At 37.5% G+C, this 16,580-nt stretch overlaps 3 protein-coding genes across 5 annotated transcripts; 2 read left to right on the top strand and 1 right to left on the bottom strand.

Moving 5' to 3' along the window:
- Window positions 1–3,748: 3,748 nt before the first annotated feature.
- On the top strand, window positions 3,749–10,430 carry LOC105196405 (5'-nucleotidase domain-containing protein 3). Of its 3 annotated transcripts, none has more exons than XM_026132695.2 (8): window positions 3,749–3,987; window positions 6,060–6,235; window positions 7,183–7,410; window positions 7,925–8,065; window positions 8,127–8,284; window positions 8,376–8,562; window positions 8,696–8,836; window positions 8,963–10,430. In XM_026132695.2, exons 1-8 carry the CDS (start codon window positions 3,798–3,800, stop codon window positions 9,317–9,319), a joined length of 1,578 nt encoding a protein of 525 aa, XP_025988480.1. In that variant the 5' UTR covers window positions 3,749–3,797; the 3' UTR covers window positions 9,320–10,430. The 3 variants fall into 3 exon arrangements, with proteins under 3 accessions (XP_025988480.1, XP_025988479.1, XP_025988481.1); XM_026132694.2 differs by having other exon boundaries at window positions 3,753–3,987; window positions 7,922–8,065; XM_026132696.2 differs by lacking the exon at window positions 3,749–3,987 and adding an exon at window positions 5,100–5,994 and having other exon boundaries at window positions 7,922–8,065.
- An 86-nt stretch (window positions 10,431–10,516) lies between these two features.
- LOC113003416 (dynein regulatory complex protein 9) lies at window positions 10,517–13,843 on the top strand. The gene is made up of 6 exons (XM_026132699.2): window positions 10,517–10,702; window positions 10,974–11,212; window positions 11,576–11,937; window positions 12,226–12,509; window positions 12,574–12,821; window positions 13,080–13,843. The coding sequence occupies exons 2-6, from the start codon at window positions 10,985–10,987 to the stop codon at window positions 13,329–13,331; spliced, it is 1,374 nt and encodes a 457-aa protein (XP_025988484.1). The 5' UTR covers window positions 10,517–10,702; window positions 10,974–10,984; the 3' UTR covers window positions 13,332–13,843.
- Window positions 13,455–16,409, bottom strand: LOC105196369 (dnaJ homolog subfamily C member 3). The gene is made up of 6 exons (XM_011162292.2): window positions 16,185–16,409; window positions 15,985–16,095; window positions 15,657–15,856; window positions 15,237–15,562; window positions 14,805–15,148; window positions 13,455–14,707 (listed from the first exon to the last, which is right to left on the bottom strand). Exons 1-6 carry the CDS (start codon window positions 16,228–16,230, stop codon window positions 14,289–14,291), a joined length of 1,446 nt encoding a protein of 481 aa, XP_011160594.1. The 5' UTR covers window positions 16,231–16,409; the 3' UTR covers window positions 13,455–14,288.
- Window positions 16,410–16,580: the final 171 nt, after the last annotated feature.

Below are 16,580 nucleotides of genomic sequence, written 5' to 3' on the forward strand. Positions count from 1 at the left end.
GCGGGCAAGCTAGCTTAAACCAGTTGGCTGAATCTTATCCGTGACTCTCGCTCGTTTATTTCCCGTTTAATTAATGAACGCGTTGTGCCGCAGTACTGCTGCAAAATTCGACGATCCGCGAAGAAATGTATCGGCTTAATGGCCGCGAGCTAAAGTTAGTGCGAACTATTAAGTAACAGATTAATGCAGATTGAAAATTGCGACCGTAATTATCAGCTAATTAGCATATCCCGCTCGCATAACTCGTTACGTCTATGATAGTGGTATTTTCCCGTGATATAACAAGTCGTCAGCGAGAAATAAAATCGATAATAAAATGAAACTCATCCGTAACAGCATTCATAAGTCGATCGAGAAGTCTTGCTCAAGTTCGTCTCGCGAATGACGAACGTCTTTTCCGTGTCTTCGAAACAATGCTACTTTTTTTTTTTTTTTTTCCCAAGAAGTCTCCGATAAATTAATTGTCAGTCGTGTTTAACGTCGAGTCATCCAGCGGGCTCAACAGAACGATTAAGAATGCCGGAAACGGCTGACGTTAATCGGAAATAATGACGATAGAGAAGGGTGGAGTCGCCGGTGAGATGGGCCGAATTACGTAGAAAGTCGCGAGCGTAAAACTTGCCCTCCGTAAAGGAGTGGAAAGTCAAGCTGCTATTTTTAACATGACACAATATTCGCGGATATGAAATCGCGGCGATCGCCGTGTACGCGGACGAGCCTTCAGCAACGACAAAACACGCGCGCACGCGTTGATTCTGTGGAAACTGTCAATATACAGCCAGGGAATGTGTATTCAACGCCTCGGGGAGATCCCGGGATACGTGTGGGAAATTTTACAGAGAATATCGCGGCGGTGCATGTATATACTTTGTTACAACATGTAAAATTCGATTGTCCCGGGGAATTGTATATTTGAAGTACAAATTCGACGACCAATAGTTCGACAAGCCGCTCGCAAAAATCTGTAATTTTATTTACGTCATTTTGACCGAGGGAAACCCCGTACCAAAAAAAAGAGAATATTTATGCGCAAAATGCGCGCTTATGATAACGTAAAATTATTTATTTAAATATTAATTTTTCAAATCACAACGGAGAACGTAATATATGTGTGTGTGTGTGTGTGTGTGTGTGTGTGTGTGTGTGTGTGTGTGTGCGTGTGCGCGTGTGCGGTGCTTGCAATGTTACGTATTGCATATTATTCCATATACATTTCCACGTTGCTTGTTTACCACACAGAGGACAACGGCGGCGCACGTACACGGAGATTAATGCGGGGAAAATGTTATGTAACAGCGCATGTTATGTAACAACGTATAACAGATACATCGTATCGTCTGCGCCGGAAAGATAATCGATTGCTCGAGATAACGTTGAGATAGGCGCGATATATATATATACGATCGGGCGCATTATCAGAAGAGATACGATGACCGAGGATCGAAGACCAATGTTTGATTAAGGCAACGAGGTCACGTGCCACCGGTGGCGAGCAAAAGGTGGTTGTGCGCGAAGATGTTAGAAAATTGTACCTTTCGACATCCATCAATCAGGGAGCACTAAATAATTGTTTTTTTTTTTTTTTTATCGTAAGACGCTGTTATTCGACGAGATTATTAGCTTCGTGACGCGGTATTTCCAGCTTTAATCGCATCAACGGAGCCACGAAACGCTGACGTTGCGAGGATATTAGTATCGCGTAGAAGACGAAAAATAAAAAACAGAAATCTTAAGCGTTATAGGATTTCTCATATTTGGCAAGTAGAGTTGAAGATAAAATTTTAAGCAAAATTGGAGCAAAATTGTCACATTTCTCTCTTTTTTTTATTTGAAATTTTTTTCACTTCTTTCTTCATCAAAATTTCTAACTTTAATACAAAACTTAAAATAGGAGAACGCGACAAAACTTCTGCATAACTTAACTGTTTTTCAATTTACAGTATCCTGTCGTATTTTTGCAAAGCGTATCGCGGAAAAATAAAAAAAAAAGTGGCACGTTAAACGCCTGGTAGTTACGAATTATTCCTTCATAATTGTTCTGTTCACGCGTCTCATTATCATTGATACCCTACAATCTTGGGCAGTTATCTGCCGTTTTCTATTCGATCCCCCGTATCCGTAGCGAGATCGATAATGGTGATATCAAGGATGCAGTACGCGGATGCAGAAAACGGACGCGGGAAAACGGACGAGCGACACGACGGATGATCGTTAATCACACCATCGACAGATCCGTGGTTGCCTATTAAATACGGAGACGTGCAAAATCGGCTCGGGGCTCCGCGTACCGGTTGGCAGTAAATCGTGAATCTCTCGTGATTAGAATCAGGGGCGTCTAATCATCAAGTGCGCTAAGCATCCCGGAATGTCCTCGTACATACGTCGCGGGTATTTACCTCTTAGGAGAAACCGACAGCTGTATTCAAATCACGCAGCCGAGGTAGGAGGCTCGCACGCGGCAATCAACCCATTTATCGGGTCTAACACGAGGTAAATATTAAGCAATGGGGGAGGGGGGAGGGGAGAGAGAGAGAAACAATCGTCTCTCGGAATATAGATCCCGTGAGCGGATATGTATATTGACTTTCTAAAGACGGCCCGGGCGTTTCCGAGACGAACGTTCGGTTCTAATTAGAGTCGTTTAACGTCATGTAATCGCGGGTGGATCGCAGGAATATTTTAACAGCTTGAAATCGACTTCGCCTGTGTGATTCGAAAATAAAACGGAGTGTTTCTGCATGTGTTTAAATAAAGTATTTGTGAGTCGAATGTCTAGAGAGACACGCGCAGCTAGTTTAAAAAGACATATAGAGACGAATGATTATCATGTCATTAGGATAATTAGTAATTTTGATACGATACTTCATCATAATTTGTCAATGGTACAAGCTGCGATCAGCTTGTACCATTTAGAAATCAATTACGTAAAACTCGTTTAAACAAGTGTCCGAATTTGTAATGAAATTCGTTTAGAATTTATGTGCCGTATAATAAAAAAAAACAATTAAAAAGACTAGAACACGTACTCAGCAGTATTAATAAATAATAATTATTTAACATGTAATAATAATTAATATGATAATATAATATAGTAAACAGGTTCTTTCCTGTAACTCAACCATTTAGAGATTACAAAAACTTTTTTTAATGAGATAGCATTTTATCATTAACGTAATAATGTATTATAGTTCTTAAAAAACAAATTTAATTACGTAGGATATGTTGATCTAATATAGTATATACGCGTTTCAAACCTTACATTCATAATATAATCGTCTCGTAAATGCTCTCTATATCCGCGCGAGAAGCGCTACGATTTCGAAACAACGTCGTCATCGCGAATAATATGCTTCATTTAAATTCATTGCGTATAAATAGCAGTTAACACGCTCAAATAACCCTCCTATTATATAAATCTCATGATCTATATCGCGTGCAATCGCGTACGGCAATGAACGAAACAACGCCGTGCCAATGGCGATTGGCGTTGGCGGCACGAACGCGACAAAACGATCGAAAGGCGACGAGAACGAGAAAAAATATCCATCCAATAACGCAAGAGATTCAAGAGCAATGACCAGTCGCGCTACTTATATCGAAACGAGTAATCGAACGGCGCGGCCAATCGCTCAGCGGCTGCGTTCGCGTCTCGCCGCAAACTTCAGGCCGCGCCGCGTCTATATGAATTACCACGTTCCTGGACGAGGAGGGCGATTCAAATCGACCGCCGACGCGGTGCGGCCAATCGCCACGCGGCGCCGCGGTGGCTCACGTCGCGCGCCCGCCAATCGTCCGTAATGTTCCACGCGAGGATCGTCGCGACGTCGCGCCGCGTCATCGAGACGCGACCGTTCGTACGGCTCCGCGGAGCTGCCACGCCGCACGGGACGTCCGGTCGCACGGTGGGCGATCGCGCCCTCAACCGCGGTCAAGTTTCGCGCGAGGACATGCGCGAGAATTATCTGAGGCTGCTCGACAAGTTCAAGTGTGAGTGACCAACTGTGCCATGGCTGCGGCCATGCCAGTGTCGCGTCAGTCGCGACTCTTTGCCTGCGCTTGTGTTTGTGTTATTGTTGCATACGTCCGTCTTCGTCTCGCTCGTTCGTACGCGCGAGGGTTGTCGCGCGTGCGTCTGCCGCGTTCGATATATCGATAGAGTATGCGCGCGCACGCGACCTTGACGCCGCGCGCATGCCGCGCGAATTATTAGCACGCAGATCGATCCTCCCCGCGAAAGTGCACCGTGCTCCGACGGATGCAGTAGATGCGATTGAGTGTCTCTCGAGCGCAAATGTTTGCAACGAGAGACGACGCATGCGATTACGTATGCGGCGACGATGAGGGAAGTTCGTTTGACAGACGTCTGGCCGGTCGCCAAAGCGCTCGGACACACGTGTGTCCCCCGAGAGACCACTCACTGGCACTCGTGAGCGATTAGCTTTTTCCTGTTTTGTTCGCGATGTATCCTCGAATGACGTTAAATATCCGCCGATTATACCTTCACTGTTCTTTTTTTAGCGGGGATTGGTAGGAGGTAAAAACCTTCGATAATAAGTCGCCTATCTAGGAACGGACATCCAGAGAGAGGACAAAAATAGATCGTACTTTTTATTTAACGCGAACTGAAATCCATATTAGCCCAATAAAAGATTCATACATAAAAACTTTACGTATTGCTTCAATCATGTATAAATATAAGTATTTATAAATACCTATATACGTATTTTTATATATAAATATATAGGTAACTATATTTATATTTTTATAATGTATGCAACGTACAAATCAAGATTTGTTTTTAATCAAATTAAATTAAATAAGATTTAAATTAAAATCAAATCGAATTAAATAAAATTTGATTCAATTTTAATTTGAATTTCTATAATTCTAATTTAAGCTGTCCGAAGATTTTGAATTTAAGAATTTCTAATACAAATTACGTGTATTAATAATCCTATAAAATTTAAATTATTTGACTTTATATTATTTAATCATTGTCGCTTTTCTTACTTAGAAATCTTTTTATTATCTTTTTATTATCTTTTTATTATCTCTTTTATTATCTACTCTTTTTAAAATGTAACAAACATTATATTATTAATTAAAAGTAACGTTTTAACATTCACATTCAAATAATTTGCATATCTCTAATATATAAGTATATAAAGACAAGTATTTGTATATAAATATATAAGTGTGGATAATGCATATTATTTTTTTTAATTTAATTTGAATTTAATTTAATTTTTTTTTGCTTGTAATTGTAGGAATTAGCGAGGATATTATTCATAATTTAATGGAGCTTCAGTAATTTAAAAAAACAGGAGGCACTGACAAGAGATAAAAGACCGACGAACATTCATATAAATTTGTCGCAGGCGCGAACCCACCTGAAATTTCAGTACTAAATGTCAGAATTTCTCCGACTGCGCTGACAAACTTACGAACCGTAACTGTATTTATCGTCGCGATCGGATGGTCCGTGAGATAACGACGTGCTGAAGCCGCATCGAGCAAGTTATTTGAGCAAGCGAACGAACAGGAAAAGTACATAAATTATTGATGAGGATCCACCGCGTCTCTTGACATTCCCGCGTTCGTCTTAATTAATTAATACGCTGACGAAACGCGGTGTAAGGAGGCCGCCAAAGAGGGGACGGATTAGATTTTAGATCGCGTAGATCACGGTCTCTCACGGCACGACGAGAGGGGCGACGAATGTGCCGGGTAGAAAAATCTAGGACAGTGAAAATCGGTCTGTATCGCGCGCATCTATAGAACGAAACGGGAGCACCGACGCGCGTACGAATTGATCGCCAGTTAGGTCTGGAGAAGTAATAACTGTAGTTCATTCCAATTGAGGACTCGAACTCGCGCGAGATTAAGATCGAATGCGAGTGATATCGATCCGCAATGCCAGCTCTCGGAGGGACAAAAAGTCACGTCCTTCACTGCGCATCGCACTGCAGAAATTCGACTCCGATCTTAGATCAGGTGTCCTCCGCATCTTTTTTCTTTTTCCGAGCTCCCGGATTAATTTCTATCGTATAATTTTGTAGCGAAAAAACTGCCGCAAGATGTGAATACCAAGGGCGTGTTCGCCTGCAACGAGCTCGACTTAAAAGAAGTCCAGGTCTATGGATTCGATTATGATTATACGCTGGCGTGTTACAAGCCGTCTATGGACTACTTGCTTTACAGCCTGGGGCGTGACATGCTCATTAAAAAATATAAGGTCTCTATCTTGTGATAAATTTGCTTATTAAAATCAATACGATGTACGATATTTTTATACAGTCCTTATTCATCCTCTATAAATTTGAAAATATCCTACGTTTTACAGGCAAGCAATGATAGCCATCTGTACATGTTTTAAAATTTTGGAAAAAAATTGTGCGATATTTTTTTCGCAGCTTTATAACAAACATTTTTTTATCTTTAGGCTTTTTTTTATAAACTCTTCAATTTTAAAGTTAAAATGTATTTTGTAAGAAATGAATTTTTGCGTAAAAGATTCGATATTATTGTTAAAAATTCATTACATCAATTTTTTCCAAAAAGCACTTTAAAGCTTAAAATGCATACTTTTATATAAAATTTTGTTCGATAATGTTTCATCAAAAAAAAAAAAACTGCAGCGTTTCGACGTAGAATAAAAATATTGTGAAAAATATCAATCTCAAACTTTTTTTAAATGTATAAACAAAGTGTTACAAAAATAAAATTCAAATACATTTAAAGCCCTAGCTTTACTCTTAAAAATGCATAGTTGAGTACTTTTCTATTTTTTTTTTTTTTTAAATGCGAGAAAATCACAAGTGTTTCCAGATAGAAGGTACATATAATTCTGTCGCTTTTTCGCATACATTTATAATAAATAAATGAAAATAATATGTCTGCTATTAAAATGTCTTTAGTCAAATACGTTTAATAATTAATAGTAAAGATATATTTTGTCGCGAGCATTTTTGTATATCATTATTTAAAAGTCAGTATTTAATTATCGAAAAGTTTCTACTTTATTGAAAGTTATAATGAAAGGTAAAAGAATAATATGCAGGTGTATGCATAGCTGGTCTTTCAAAGGACGATCTCTCAAAATTTCTTCCCAATATCAAAGGACAATTACAGCCGATTAGAATTTCATCTCGAAGTTCACTTAAACTCGCTTAATTATTCTAGTATCCAGAGGGAATTGCCAATCTGGAGTACAGAGAAAATTTCGCTGTCCGCGGCCTCCATTACGACATCGAAAAGGGCCTCTTGCTGAAGCTCGACAGCTTCTTGCAAATTCAATTGGGCGCCGTTTATCGCGGCTTACATCCCGTGCCTGACGAGGAGGTCCTTCGAATTTACAAGAACAGGATAATACCGATAGCCTACGTGGAAGCACCCCATAAACACTCTCACGTAAGTTCATTATCGAGAAACCTCGATAAGAAAATCAGCAAGTTGTGCATACTTAAAAGTTTGATGCACATATCTTCTTTTGTAATAAAAAAACCTGCATGGTTTGCCAATAAATTTGAGATATAAAGTGCTTTGCAATGTTCAAACATTGACGATACAATTTATTGCGCAATTAATACAGCTATGCTAACTGCTTTTAATTGTTTTTGTAATCATCAAAGAGATTTTTCTTCTTGGATCTTTTTCCTTTTATGCTGCAACAAAAGAACATTTCTTGTATTACGTATACAAAGAAAAATCTTGATCTATTAAATACTCTACTTTCTCTATTCTTGCATGTATCAACATGTGTTTTCACGATGAATTGTCTTCACCACATGCAGAAGGCGAGTATATTTATATTCACAATAGACAATATGAACATAAATATGAATATAAATTTTTAAGAATATATTAATAATATTTTAGATTCTAGTATTTATTATATTATTATTATTATTATATTTTTTTTAAGAATGCCTTACATCGCTCGAAAATGGTTCAATTAGCCGATTTGTTTTCGGTACCGGAAATGAGTCTACTATGCAACGTCGCGGAGTATTTTCTACAGAATCACATCGATTACCATCCGGAGATACTGTTTAGAGACGTTAAGGTGAGCAATCGAAGTATAATCTTGCTAGTTGTTTTTGTAATGAAATGTACGCTATTTATAGAACTCTGTGCAAAGTTGCCATCCTATAATGCATAAGCTAGTAGTGGAAAATGTATCTGAGTACCTGGAACAGAATAAAGATTTGAGAAGATTCTTCGATCGACTTCGAAATGCTGGCAAAAAGACCTTCCTGGTCACGAACAGTCCTTTTCATTTCGTGTACGTTTCTCCAAGTTTAGCCATCTTAATTTAAATGAGATCCATTGTACATATACCAATCGCTACAGAATTATTGATGTGACTTTTGCAGTAACAAAGGTATGCAATTTCTGGTCGGCGAAAATTGGAAGAATTACTTCGATGTAGTGATCGTACAGGCGAGAAAACCAAGATTTTTCACCGATGAAACGCGCCCCTTGAGAATATACGACGAAGTTAAACAAACGCAATTATGGGATCGAGTCACTAAACTCGACAAGGGTGTCATATATCTTGAAGTAATTCTGTATTTTGAACATTTGATATCTTAGAAAGTTATATATATATATATATATATATATATATATATATATATATATATATATATTTATGATTGTACAAAATGTTATACATATTTTGTTAATATTTTAGGGAACAGTTAAACAGTTGCAAGACATGACCGGCTGGCAAGGACATCAAGTATTATATTTTGGTGATCATCCATACAGCGACCTAGCAGATGTGACATTAGAGCATGGCTGGCGAACGGGGGCGATAATAAAAGAATTAACAGTAATTAATCAAAATTCTTATTAATTCTTTCTGCATAAGACTAATCTGCTTTCGAGAAAAAAAATGTTGATGTGTTAAATTTAATATAAATATAATGTATATATAAAGTTATAAATTACATTACAGCACGAAATTGAAACCTTGAACGATCCGAAATTTAAAGAAAACGCGAACTGGCTCCAGATGTTGACCGGTCTAATTGAAGACCATCAGGATTACGAGGGACCTGAAGTGCAAAATGCACTGGACGAGTGGATGAGAGAACGAGATCAATTAAGAAACGAGACTAAGTCTGTCTTCAACAAACAATTCGGCTCGGTATTCAGAACATATCACAATCCGACGTATTTCTCTAGAAGACTGTTTAGATTCGCTGATATATATATGAGCTCGATTACGAACTTGCTAGAATACTCCACGTCTCACACGTTTTATCCTAGAAGAGGTGTAATGCCTCACGAATATACTAGTTATTTCGTATAAAGTGTCTATGTTTTTGAAGAAATATGCATTGTTCTTACAGCTTTTAGAGTGTACAATCAAAATGTTTCGTGATGAAGAATAGTATTTTCGATTATAAGAAAAGCCCGATATATTCGACATCATAATTTAAAACCTTCATAACAGGGAATTACTAGTTCCGCGCAAAATACTTCCGCCTTATTATTAGATATGCATGCATAATTTTACGTGTACATGCAATGTAAATCTATATCGATCAACGTTAATGCGCTTTTACAGCCGCGTAGTTACAGGTAATCTGCATTGAAATGTAATGTATGTAAACGTGATAAAACGGTCGGGCATATAGATCATGAAGACTCTTACGTTATTATTATTACCATGACAATAGCCATATTATGTAAAATGAAGTGATACATCACGTTGTAAGGAGTAAAATGCATAGAATAGAGAACAGCATAAAAGTCGAGCAATTATGCAAAGTATTATTGAGATACGAAATAATTGTTGAATATTTTGAAATTTATTAATTAGAATTTATTTTTCGTAAATTAGATAAAGAAAAAAAATGCGCTTTTGCGCGATTAGAATAAAAAGTAAATTTTTAAGAGGATGCCAATTTAGATCACTTCAATTATTTTTGCAACGAGATCGATTATTAATGCATAATGAATTTAAAATTTAACTTGTACATACATATATATTTATGAATATGCCATGTATCTATATGAACAAGTACAAACGTACCATGCGCATGCAATTTTATTTTCAGCCAGAATTTAGAAATTGAATTAAAATTTGCAGTTTAATTAATATTGCTTCCTACGTTTAAGTTCTTAGTAATTTTATTCCATGAAAATATGTATTAAAAGCCAATATTCGTTTAAGTTTAAATATATTAATGTTAAAACAATTTATTTATCATATTGCAATTGTTGATATAATAGAATGATTTAATACTCACAATCAGCTAAAGACCCTCAGCACATTCAAAAATATCGTTAAGATAATCGTGTGTTCAAAAGTATTAAAATATTTATATAAAAAAAATGCTAAAATATATTTATTTAGCGTATCTGTATAAACAAAATGTACTATTATTGCTAAATATATAGCTTTATTTTCAATACAACTCATGAGATTCTATGTAAACACCATCCAGAAAAAAATAATCTTTCAATCTCCGTCTGTCATGTTCCTGTTTATTGATTTTTCTTTGTTTCCAAATTGCCTGTACACTTTTAAATTTTCACGAACTTGACACAGCAAAAGTTCAGCAATATGACTTGGGAAGAAATTAAACCAAAGATCTCAGTGCCAATATTTTGTGCACTCACGTTCTGTATATTCCTAGCTGACATTCTAATTAACGACAAAAAATAAGGAAAAAGTAGCAATAATAAGGTTCGTATAAATATGGTTAACTTTTTGACAGTAATTATTTTCGATTTTAGAATATATATTATTAATCCATATAATATAATTTTTAAAGAAATGATTGAGAAATTTATGCATATTCGTATATCAAAATAGATACAAACAATAATGTATTTGATATATAAATATATTTAATATTCAAATATATTTTCTATAAGATAATTTTATTTTATTACTTAATTCTTTTCTTTTTTAAATTTTGATCTTCCTATTTTATAATAATACTATGTATATTTAGCACACTTTAACATGATGGCAAATGAACTGGAAATAACTCAAGACGGTCAAGCATTTCAAAAGGAAATGGCACTGAATAAATTATCAACAATAATTCTTGAACAAGCGCGTAGAAACGTAATCCATGTTGATGACAAGCCAACAAGCGAACATACAATCGAAAAAACATTGAAAGAATCCACCGACATGTTCATCCAAAATTTAGATAAAATCTTTAAAATGGATATTAAAAATGACAAGGTAAGATGTGACATGTAATTTGTTAAAATTAGTTTAAGTATATATATATATATATATATATATATATATATGTATGTATGTATGTACACAGCCATTGACAAAATTATTAGGCACCCTATTTATTTAACAATATCTTCAATTAAAAAGAAATAAGTAACACTATCTTTATAAATGTTATCAAAAAGCAAGAATGTCTAATAATTTTGTCAATGGCTGTATATATATATAAATTTATAATATATCTATTATATATATAAAAAATATATATTTTTTAAAACGTATATATGAAAATAAATAATGATTCTATCTAAAAATCTGACACGAATTGTAGACTATCTAAATCTGAACTTGATTCTTGTGCAGTCATTACATCTCATCGAGCCTGAAACATCTTTAGAATCTGCGAAATCGTCTAAAGGTACATTGTCGTCGAAAGTATCAGAAGACAGCGGAGCGTATATAAGTGCAGAAACGAAAGATTCACCGGTCGACTCTTTCACATCGCTTGAAGCGGCCGCTATGTCGTGTATCCTTGAGGAGTGTTTGGATCAGCTCGCTATAATCGGATTCATGATACCGGCCGACGTTGATCCACGCTGGGATGATACGTTCAAGACGATCGATCAAACATACGGGGTGCCCGATGAATCTAAAACAATCTTTAGAGAAGACATGGGCCTGCTTCCGGTTATGCCGTCAAAGGCTGAAAAAATGCAGAGAGACAGGTGCACGAAAATATCCTTACATGTTTTATTATAACGTTTAGGCAAAAACGTATTCTATTATTTTGATATAAAATTCCTTTAAAAACTTTACATAATCTCAGAAAGATAATACATTCTAAAATTTTTTTTCGAAGTTTTGTACGTGTTTAAATCTTTCACGAAAACGTCATTTTGATGTATTGCCCCCTTATTATAAATCCGGCTATATCATAGGATGTTTAAAGAAAAGGATGTGTTCCTTGAATAATTGTTAATTTGCATCCGCTCTTGCAATGAATCTGCATTTAGGAACTACGTATGTGAGGTCCTCAAAAAAGTCCTTCACGAAATAAAGAATCATAGAAAGTTCGACAGTCTGCGACAAGAGATTGATAATATCACAAAGAAGCAGCAAGACGAATGTGATCTCGAAGAGAGCGCTCAGACATGGCTTAAACAAGCTGAACAACTTCGAGAGTTATTAGAATCCGAGAAAAAAGCTAATGAGAAGGACAAGGAAAGGACGATAGGACTCGCGCAGGAAAGCGACGTACGAGTCGACCACGCGATATTTTTAAATAGCGGAAAATTGGGTAAAGTGCATAATCCACTTTAATACGCTTCTTGTGATATTCTGATTAATTATATCACACTCAGGCTACGCGGAAAGATGGGCAAAGGCTAGATTGGAGCAGCAGGAACTCAAACTGCATCTACAAAAGAATGAAATGTTGAACAAGCTGAGTGACTATTCAAAAGAATACAATGCGGAGCAGATCATCTCGGCTGAAATAAACGCGTACTTAGAAGCCGACATCAAAGAGAAAGAAGAACAAATAGATATGTGGACGAAGAAGTATAATGAAGAGCTCGTGCTAAAGCAGAATGAAATTGACGAGTTAAAGGTATATCTAAAGATGAAAACAGTAGAATAAATATGAGAGTAAATCATCAATTTGTACAATATATATATGTATATATTTAACTGAAGATAAACATATTTACATCAAGTTGAAATATATTTAAACAAATTTCAACGTGTTAATAATTAAAAAAATAAAACAACTAAAAGGAAAAAACAAAAATGAGTTGCTTAGTACAATATAATACAAATGATAGCGTGATCGAGCTTCTAAGTAATAAGTGTCTTAATTCGTTGCTAGAGATTAGTAGAAGAACAGAAATTAGAGATGGAGGAAATGCGTGCTTTAATGGACAAACGACAGAAATTTATCAACAAATGTATGGCCGAGGAGGAGATATTAAAAAAGGAAGAAAAACTAAATAAAGCCGCAACTCTTATCCAATCGATATGGAGAGGTTACATGGTGAGACAGCAATTAGGAAAGTACAAAGGTCTACGGAAACGATTAAAAAAGCGGAAGAAATTAAGAAAAAGAAAAACAAATCGATAAAAGAAACAAAGCAAAGTACACCTGAGAAAAAAAGGACTTTAATGCCTGACAGACGACAGAGAGTTTAATATTTTATTATTGAAAAGAGTTACCGCTTTCTTTACACTAATAATGCCTTCGAAGTATCTGTATAAATTATTCAAATATATTTTTAAACAAATATCAGAAATACAGTATTTACATGAAGGTCTGACTCACACACATGCAAACATGACGAGCACACAGCATTGTTCTACACATGTTTGAACATTATCGAGTACGAAAATTCCCCGTATACGAAAGTAGTAATGATATAAATATACCGGCTCAGTATCGTACTCGATAAAGGCATAACATCTCTCGCATTTACTCGATCTAGTTGTCGCACATTCTCAAGCTAAAAATGGACGCCGCTGAAGCAATCAGTGGCAGTGTGATGATCACTGTACATCCCATGTATTGCGACATACGTGGGAAATAATCACGATATTACCAGTAGTGTACAGGTCGATAATGCGATGATAAAATTACACGCGGTAAACGTTTTATGTGTAAACCGAAATAGATATTATATTCATCGCTCAGTCCGAGCGACTAGAGAGTACTGTAGAGAGTACCGTAAAGAGTACCGTATTATAAATTTTTGCAGTAGACGAACTAGTGCGGATAATTAAATCTATCTTCGCGTTGTTTTAATTAAATGCGTGCCGAGACAGTTGCGTTGCCCGGTATAGCGAAATGACCACTGATCTGTTTATCAACACGTTGACACAATACGCGCACATAGTCTTCCGAGTCCGTCTGACGGATTAAACACGTGCGATCTCCACTCGACGAGGTAGCGAAATGAAATTCGAGCTAGGGCGAAGTGAAGACACTTCGTCGCGGACGAAGCGATGGGCGCGCGCGCGTATTTACGCGTGCGTTAGAATTCGAAAATGGTAATTCTTCTATCACGACGAAATTTACGACGTGTATTTAATTGAAGTGGAACTTAAACTGGAAGGGAGACCCGTGGAAGTGATGGAATTCCTGGAAAGGATTAAAGCCTTGCTGGTGCCGGCCCGATTCTGGATCCAGGGGATCCTCGCCCTGATCGAATTTCGCTCTCTTCTCGTCATCCGTAAGGACCTCCTTGGCTGCGGCGATGTCGATGAACTTTTTCTGCGCGCGTTTCTTCTCGTCGCCCTCCTGGAAATTATCAGGATGCCACTTTTGTGCTGCTTTCCGATAAGCCTTAATGATATCACGTTTATTCGCCGTTCTCGGGACACCCAAAATTTTATAGTAATCTCGCGATTCCGACAGCTTTTGCCGTTGCTGCGCCTTTTGCAATCCCTGTTTGGCTCTTTGGAAGGTCGAATCTATCTCTAATGCTTCCTTAAAATCCCTGATGGCTATTAAAGGGAAGAAAAATATTTGTTACATTACAATTATAAAGTAGAAAAATTCTACACATATTTCAGTATTATAAAATATATAAGTTTAAATTACCATCGTCAAACATTTCCGCGGCAAGATACGCCTCTGCACTGTCGCACAACACACCAGGTTCCCTCCTGATATTTAATGCTGCTTGACAATTATTGATCGCCTGAGTTGTTTCGGAATTTTCTGTATAACATTTGCAGAGGTAATGATAAGCTGTAAATTGCACTTTCGACTCAGTTGGTTCATGCGTCAATACACGGCGGGCTGAATCAATACACGCGTCATAATCTTTATCATCCAGCGCTGTCTCTGCATCCTGCAGCAATTTCTTTATCTTTCTAATCTTCTTATAAAAGGGGAAACATTGCTTATGGTCTGGATCAAGCTTTAAACATTCTCGAATCTCCCTAAATTTACATCAGATTAGTATTGCGTCTCAATAAGACAATCAGTAATTATTCTAATGTAACCATCAGAATAATTAATATTACTCACTTTAGTGCCTCGTCAACGTCCCCGAGACGATACAGCCACGTCGAGAGCTTGAAAAAACCCTCTGTATTATCAGACATCAATTTTGTAGTAGAACGTATGTCAGATATGGCGCTCATATAATCCCCAAGAATAACGTGACTCTCTGCCCTACGTTCTCTAAGATAAGAGGACCATGGGCAGACCTCAATAAGCCGAGTAATCTGCTGCACAGCCGCTACGTGGTCGCCGTTATACACAAATATATCGACTAATTTCATATCTTCTCTAGCTGGGTATAACCTCTCTAAGGCATTGAAGGCATCTCTATTATTTGGTTCTAATGCTAGCTAAAATAAGAGAAGAAGAAGCGACGTGAGTAACGCGAGCAAAAGTTACACTAAATGTGTAAAGACCCACTGTAAACACAAAGGCTTAACGTACCACGTCTTGAAAGTCATTTTCAGCCTCATCAAAGTGGGCCTGCTTAAGTAAAATGTTACCACGCTGCAGTCTTGCTGGTGTGAAGTCCGCATTTAGCTCTAGAACCTTGTCGAGATCGAGGAGGGCGAATTTGGCTTTGCCCAACGCTAAATAAACTGTACCTCTCTTGTAGTACGTCAGGTAATTGCTCGGGTCTCCCTCTGAAAGAGAGATATTCACTATTCAATCTATGGGATCTCGTGCTTTCCTTCTCCGGCGCGGGCCTTTAGCTCGCCGAAAGGGTACTCTCGTCGAAGACGTACGAAGACCGAACACGAATTCAACCTACCCACGGCTGCGTGGTAGTGTGACAGTGCATCCTGCAGCTGACCCTTCGCCAGGAACTCCCTTCCGTACTCCAGATGTTTAGTGATTTCCGCTTGCGAGACACTTCCGACCACTAAGAAAAAATACAGCCGTTATCACTCGCGAACGGACGGTTCATCGTTCATTTAAAGGACGAGGAGAAAAGGTTAGGGGCGCACGTACCGTCGAGAGTTATATCCAGCAGTGCCACTATCAGGAGACCGTACATGATTGGGGGATGAAAAAAGTCCGTTTCACTGCGTGAGACGGGCTACGCTGTAAATAAGAAAACTAACGCTCTCCGCACCGCCAGATCGACACCTAACCATCCGATAACACAAAACCGTCCAGCCACGCCGCCATTGCGATCGTGGTCCTACATGATTGGCGAAGCTGCGAACTCGTGTCTCTCCCACTGGCGGCGCGTAACGAGCGGGAGAGATAACGCGGGGAAAACGAATGTCGGAGATCCACGTATAGAGATTGTGCAACTTTTTCTAAGGAGCGAAGACACGTACGTGAGGAGTGAAAAATTAACATTTATAGCAAAAATTTTCACTTTTCATATTTCAACCCAAG

The sequence above is a fragment of the Solenopsis invicta genome, chromosome 4, assembly GCF_016802725.1.
Source record: "Solenopsis invicta isolate M01_SB chromosome 4, UNIL_Sinv_3.0, whole genome shotgun sequence".
NCBI lineage: Eukaryota > Metazoa > Arthropoda > Insecta > Hymenoptera > Formicidae > Solenopsis > Solenopsis invicta.

Bases quoted from the DNA above. Each gene is read 5' to 3' on its own strand.
- LOC105196405 (XM_026132694.2), top strand. From the start codon at position 3,798: ATGTTCCACGCGAGGATCGTCGCGACGTCGCGCCGCGTCATCGAGACG. The intron at 8,066-8,126 runs GTGAGCAATCGA...CGCTATTTATAG, and splicing joins TACTGTTTAGAGACGTTAAG to AACTCTGTGCAAAGTTGCCA. The intron at 8,837-8,962 runs GTAATTAATCAA...ATTACATTACAG, and splicing joins CGATAATAAAAGAATTAACA to CACGAAATTGAAACCTTGAA.
- LOC113003416 (XM_026132699.2), top strand. From the start codon at position 10,985: ATGATGGCAAATGAACTGGAAATAACTCAAGACGGTCAAGCATTTCAA. The intron at 11,213-11,575 runs GTAAGATGTGAC...ATTCTTGTGCAG, and splicing joins TGGATATTAAAAATGACAAG to TCATTACATCTCATCGAGCC. The intron at 12,822-13,079 runs GTATATCTAAAG...ATTCGTTGCTAG, and splicing joins ATGAAATTGACGAGTTAAAG to AGATTAGTAGAAGAACAGAA.
- LOC105196369 (XM_011162292.2), bottom strand. From the start codon at position 16,230: ATGTACGGTCTCCTGATAGTGGCACTGCTGGATATAACTCTCGACG. The intron at 16,096-16,184 runs GTACGTGCGCCC...ATTTTTTCTTAG, and splicing joins GCTGGATATAACTCTCGACG to TGGTCGGAAGTGTCTCGCAA. The intron at 14,708-14,804 runs GTAATTTAAACT...TCCCTTTAATAG, and splicing joins CGCGGAAATGTTTGACGATG to CCATCAGGGATTTTAAGGAA.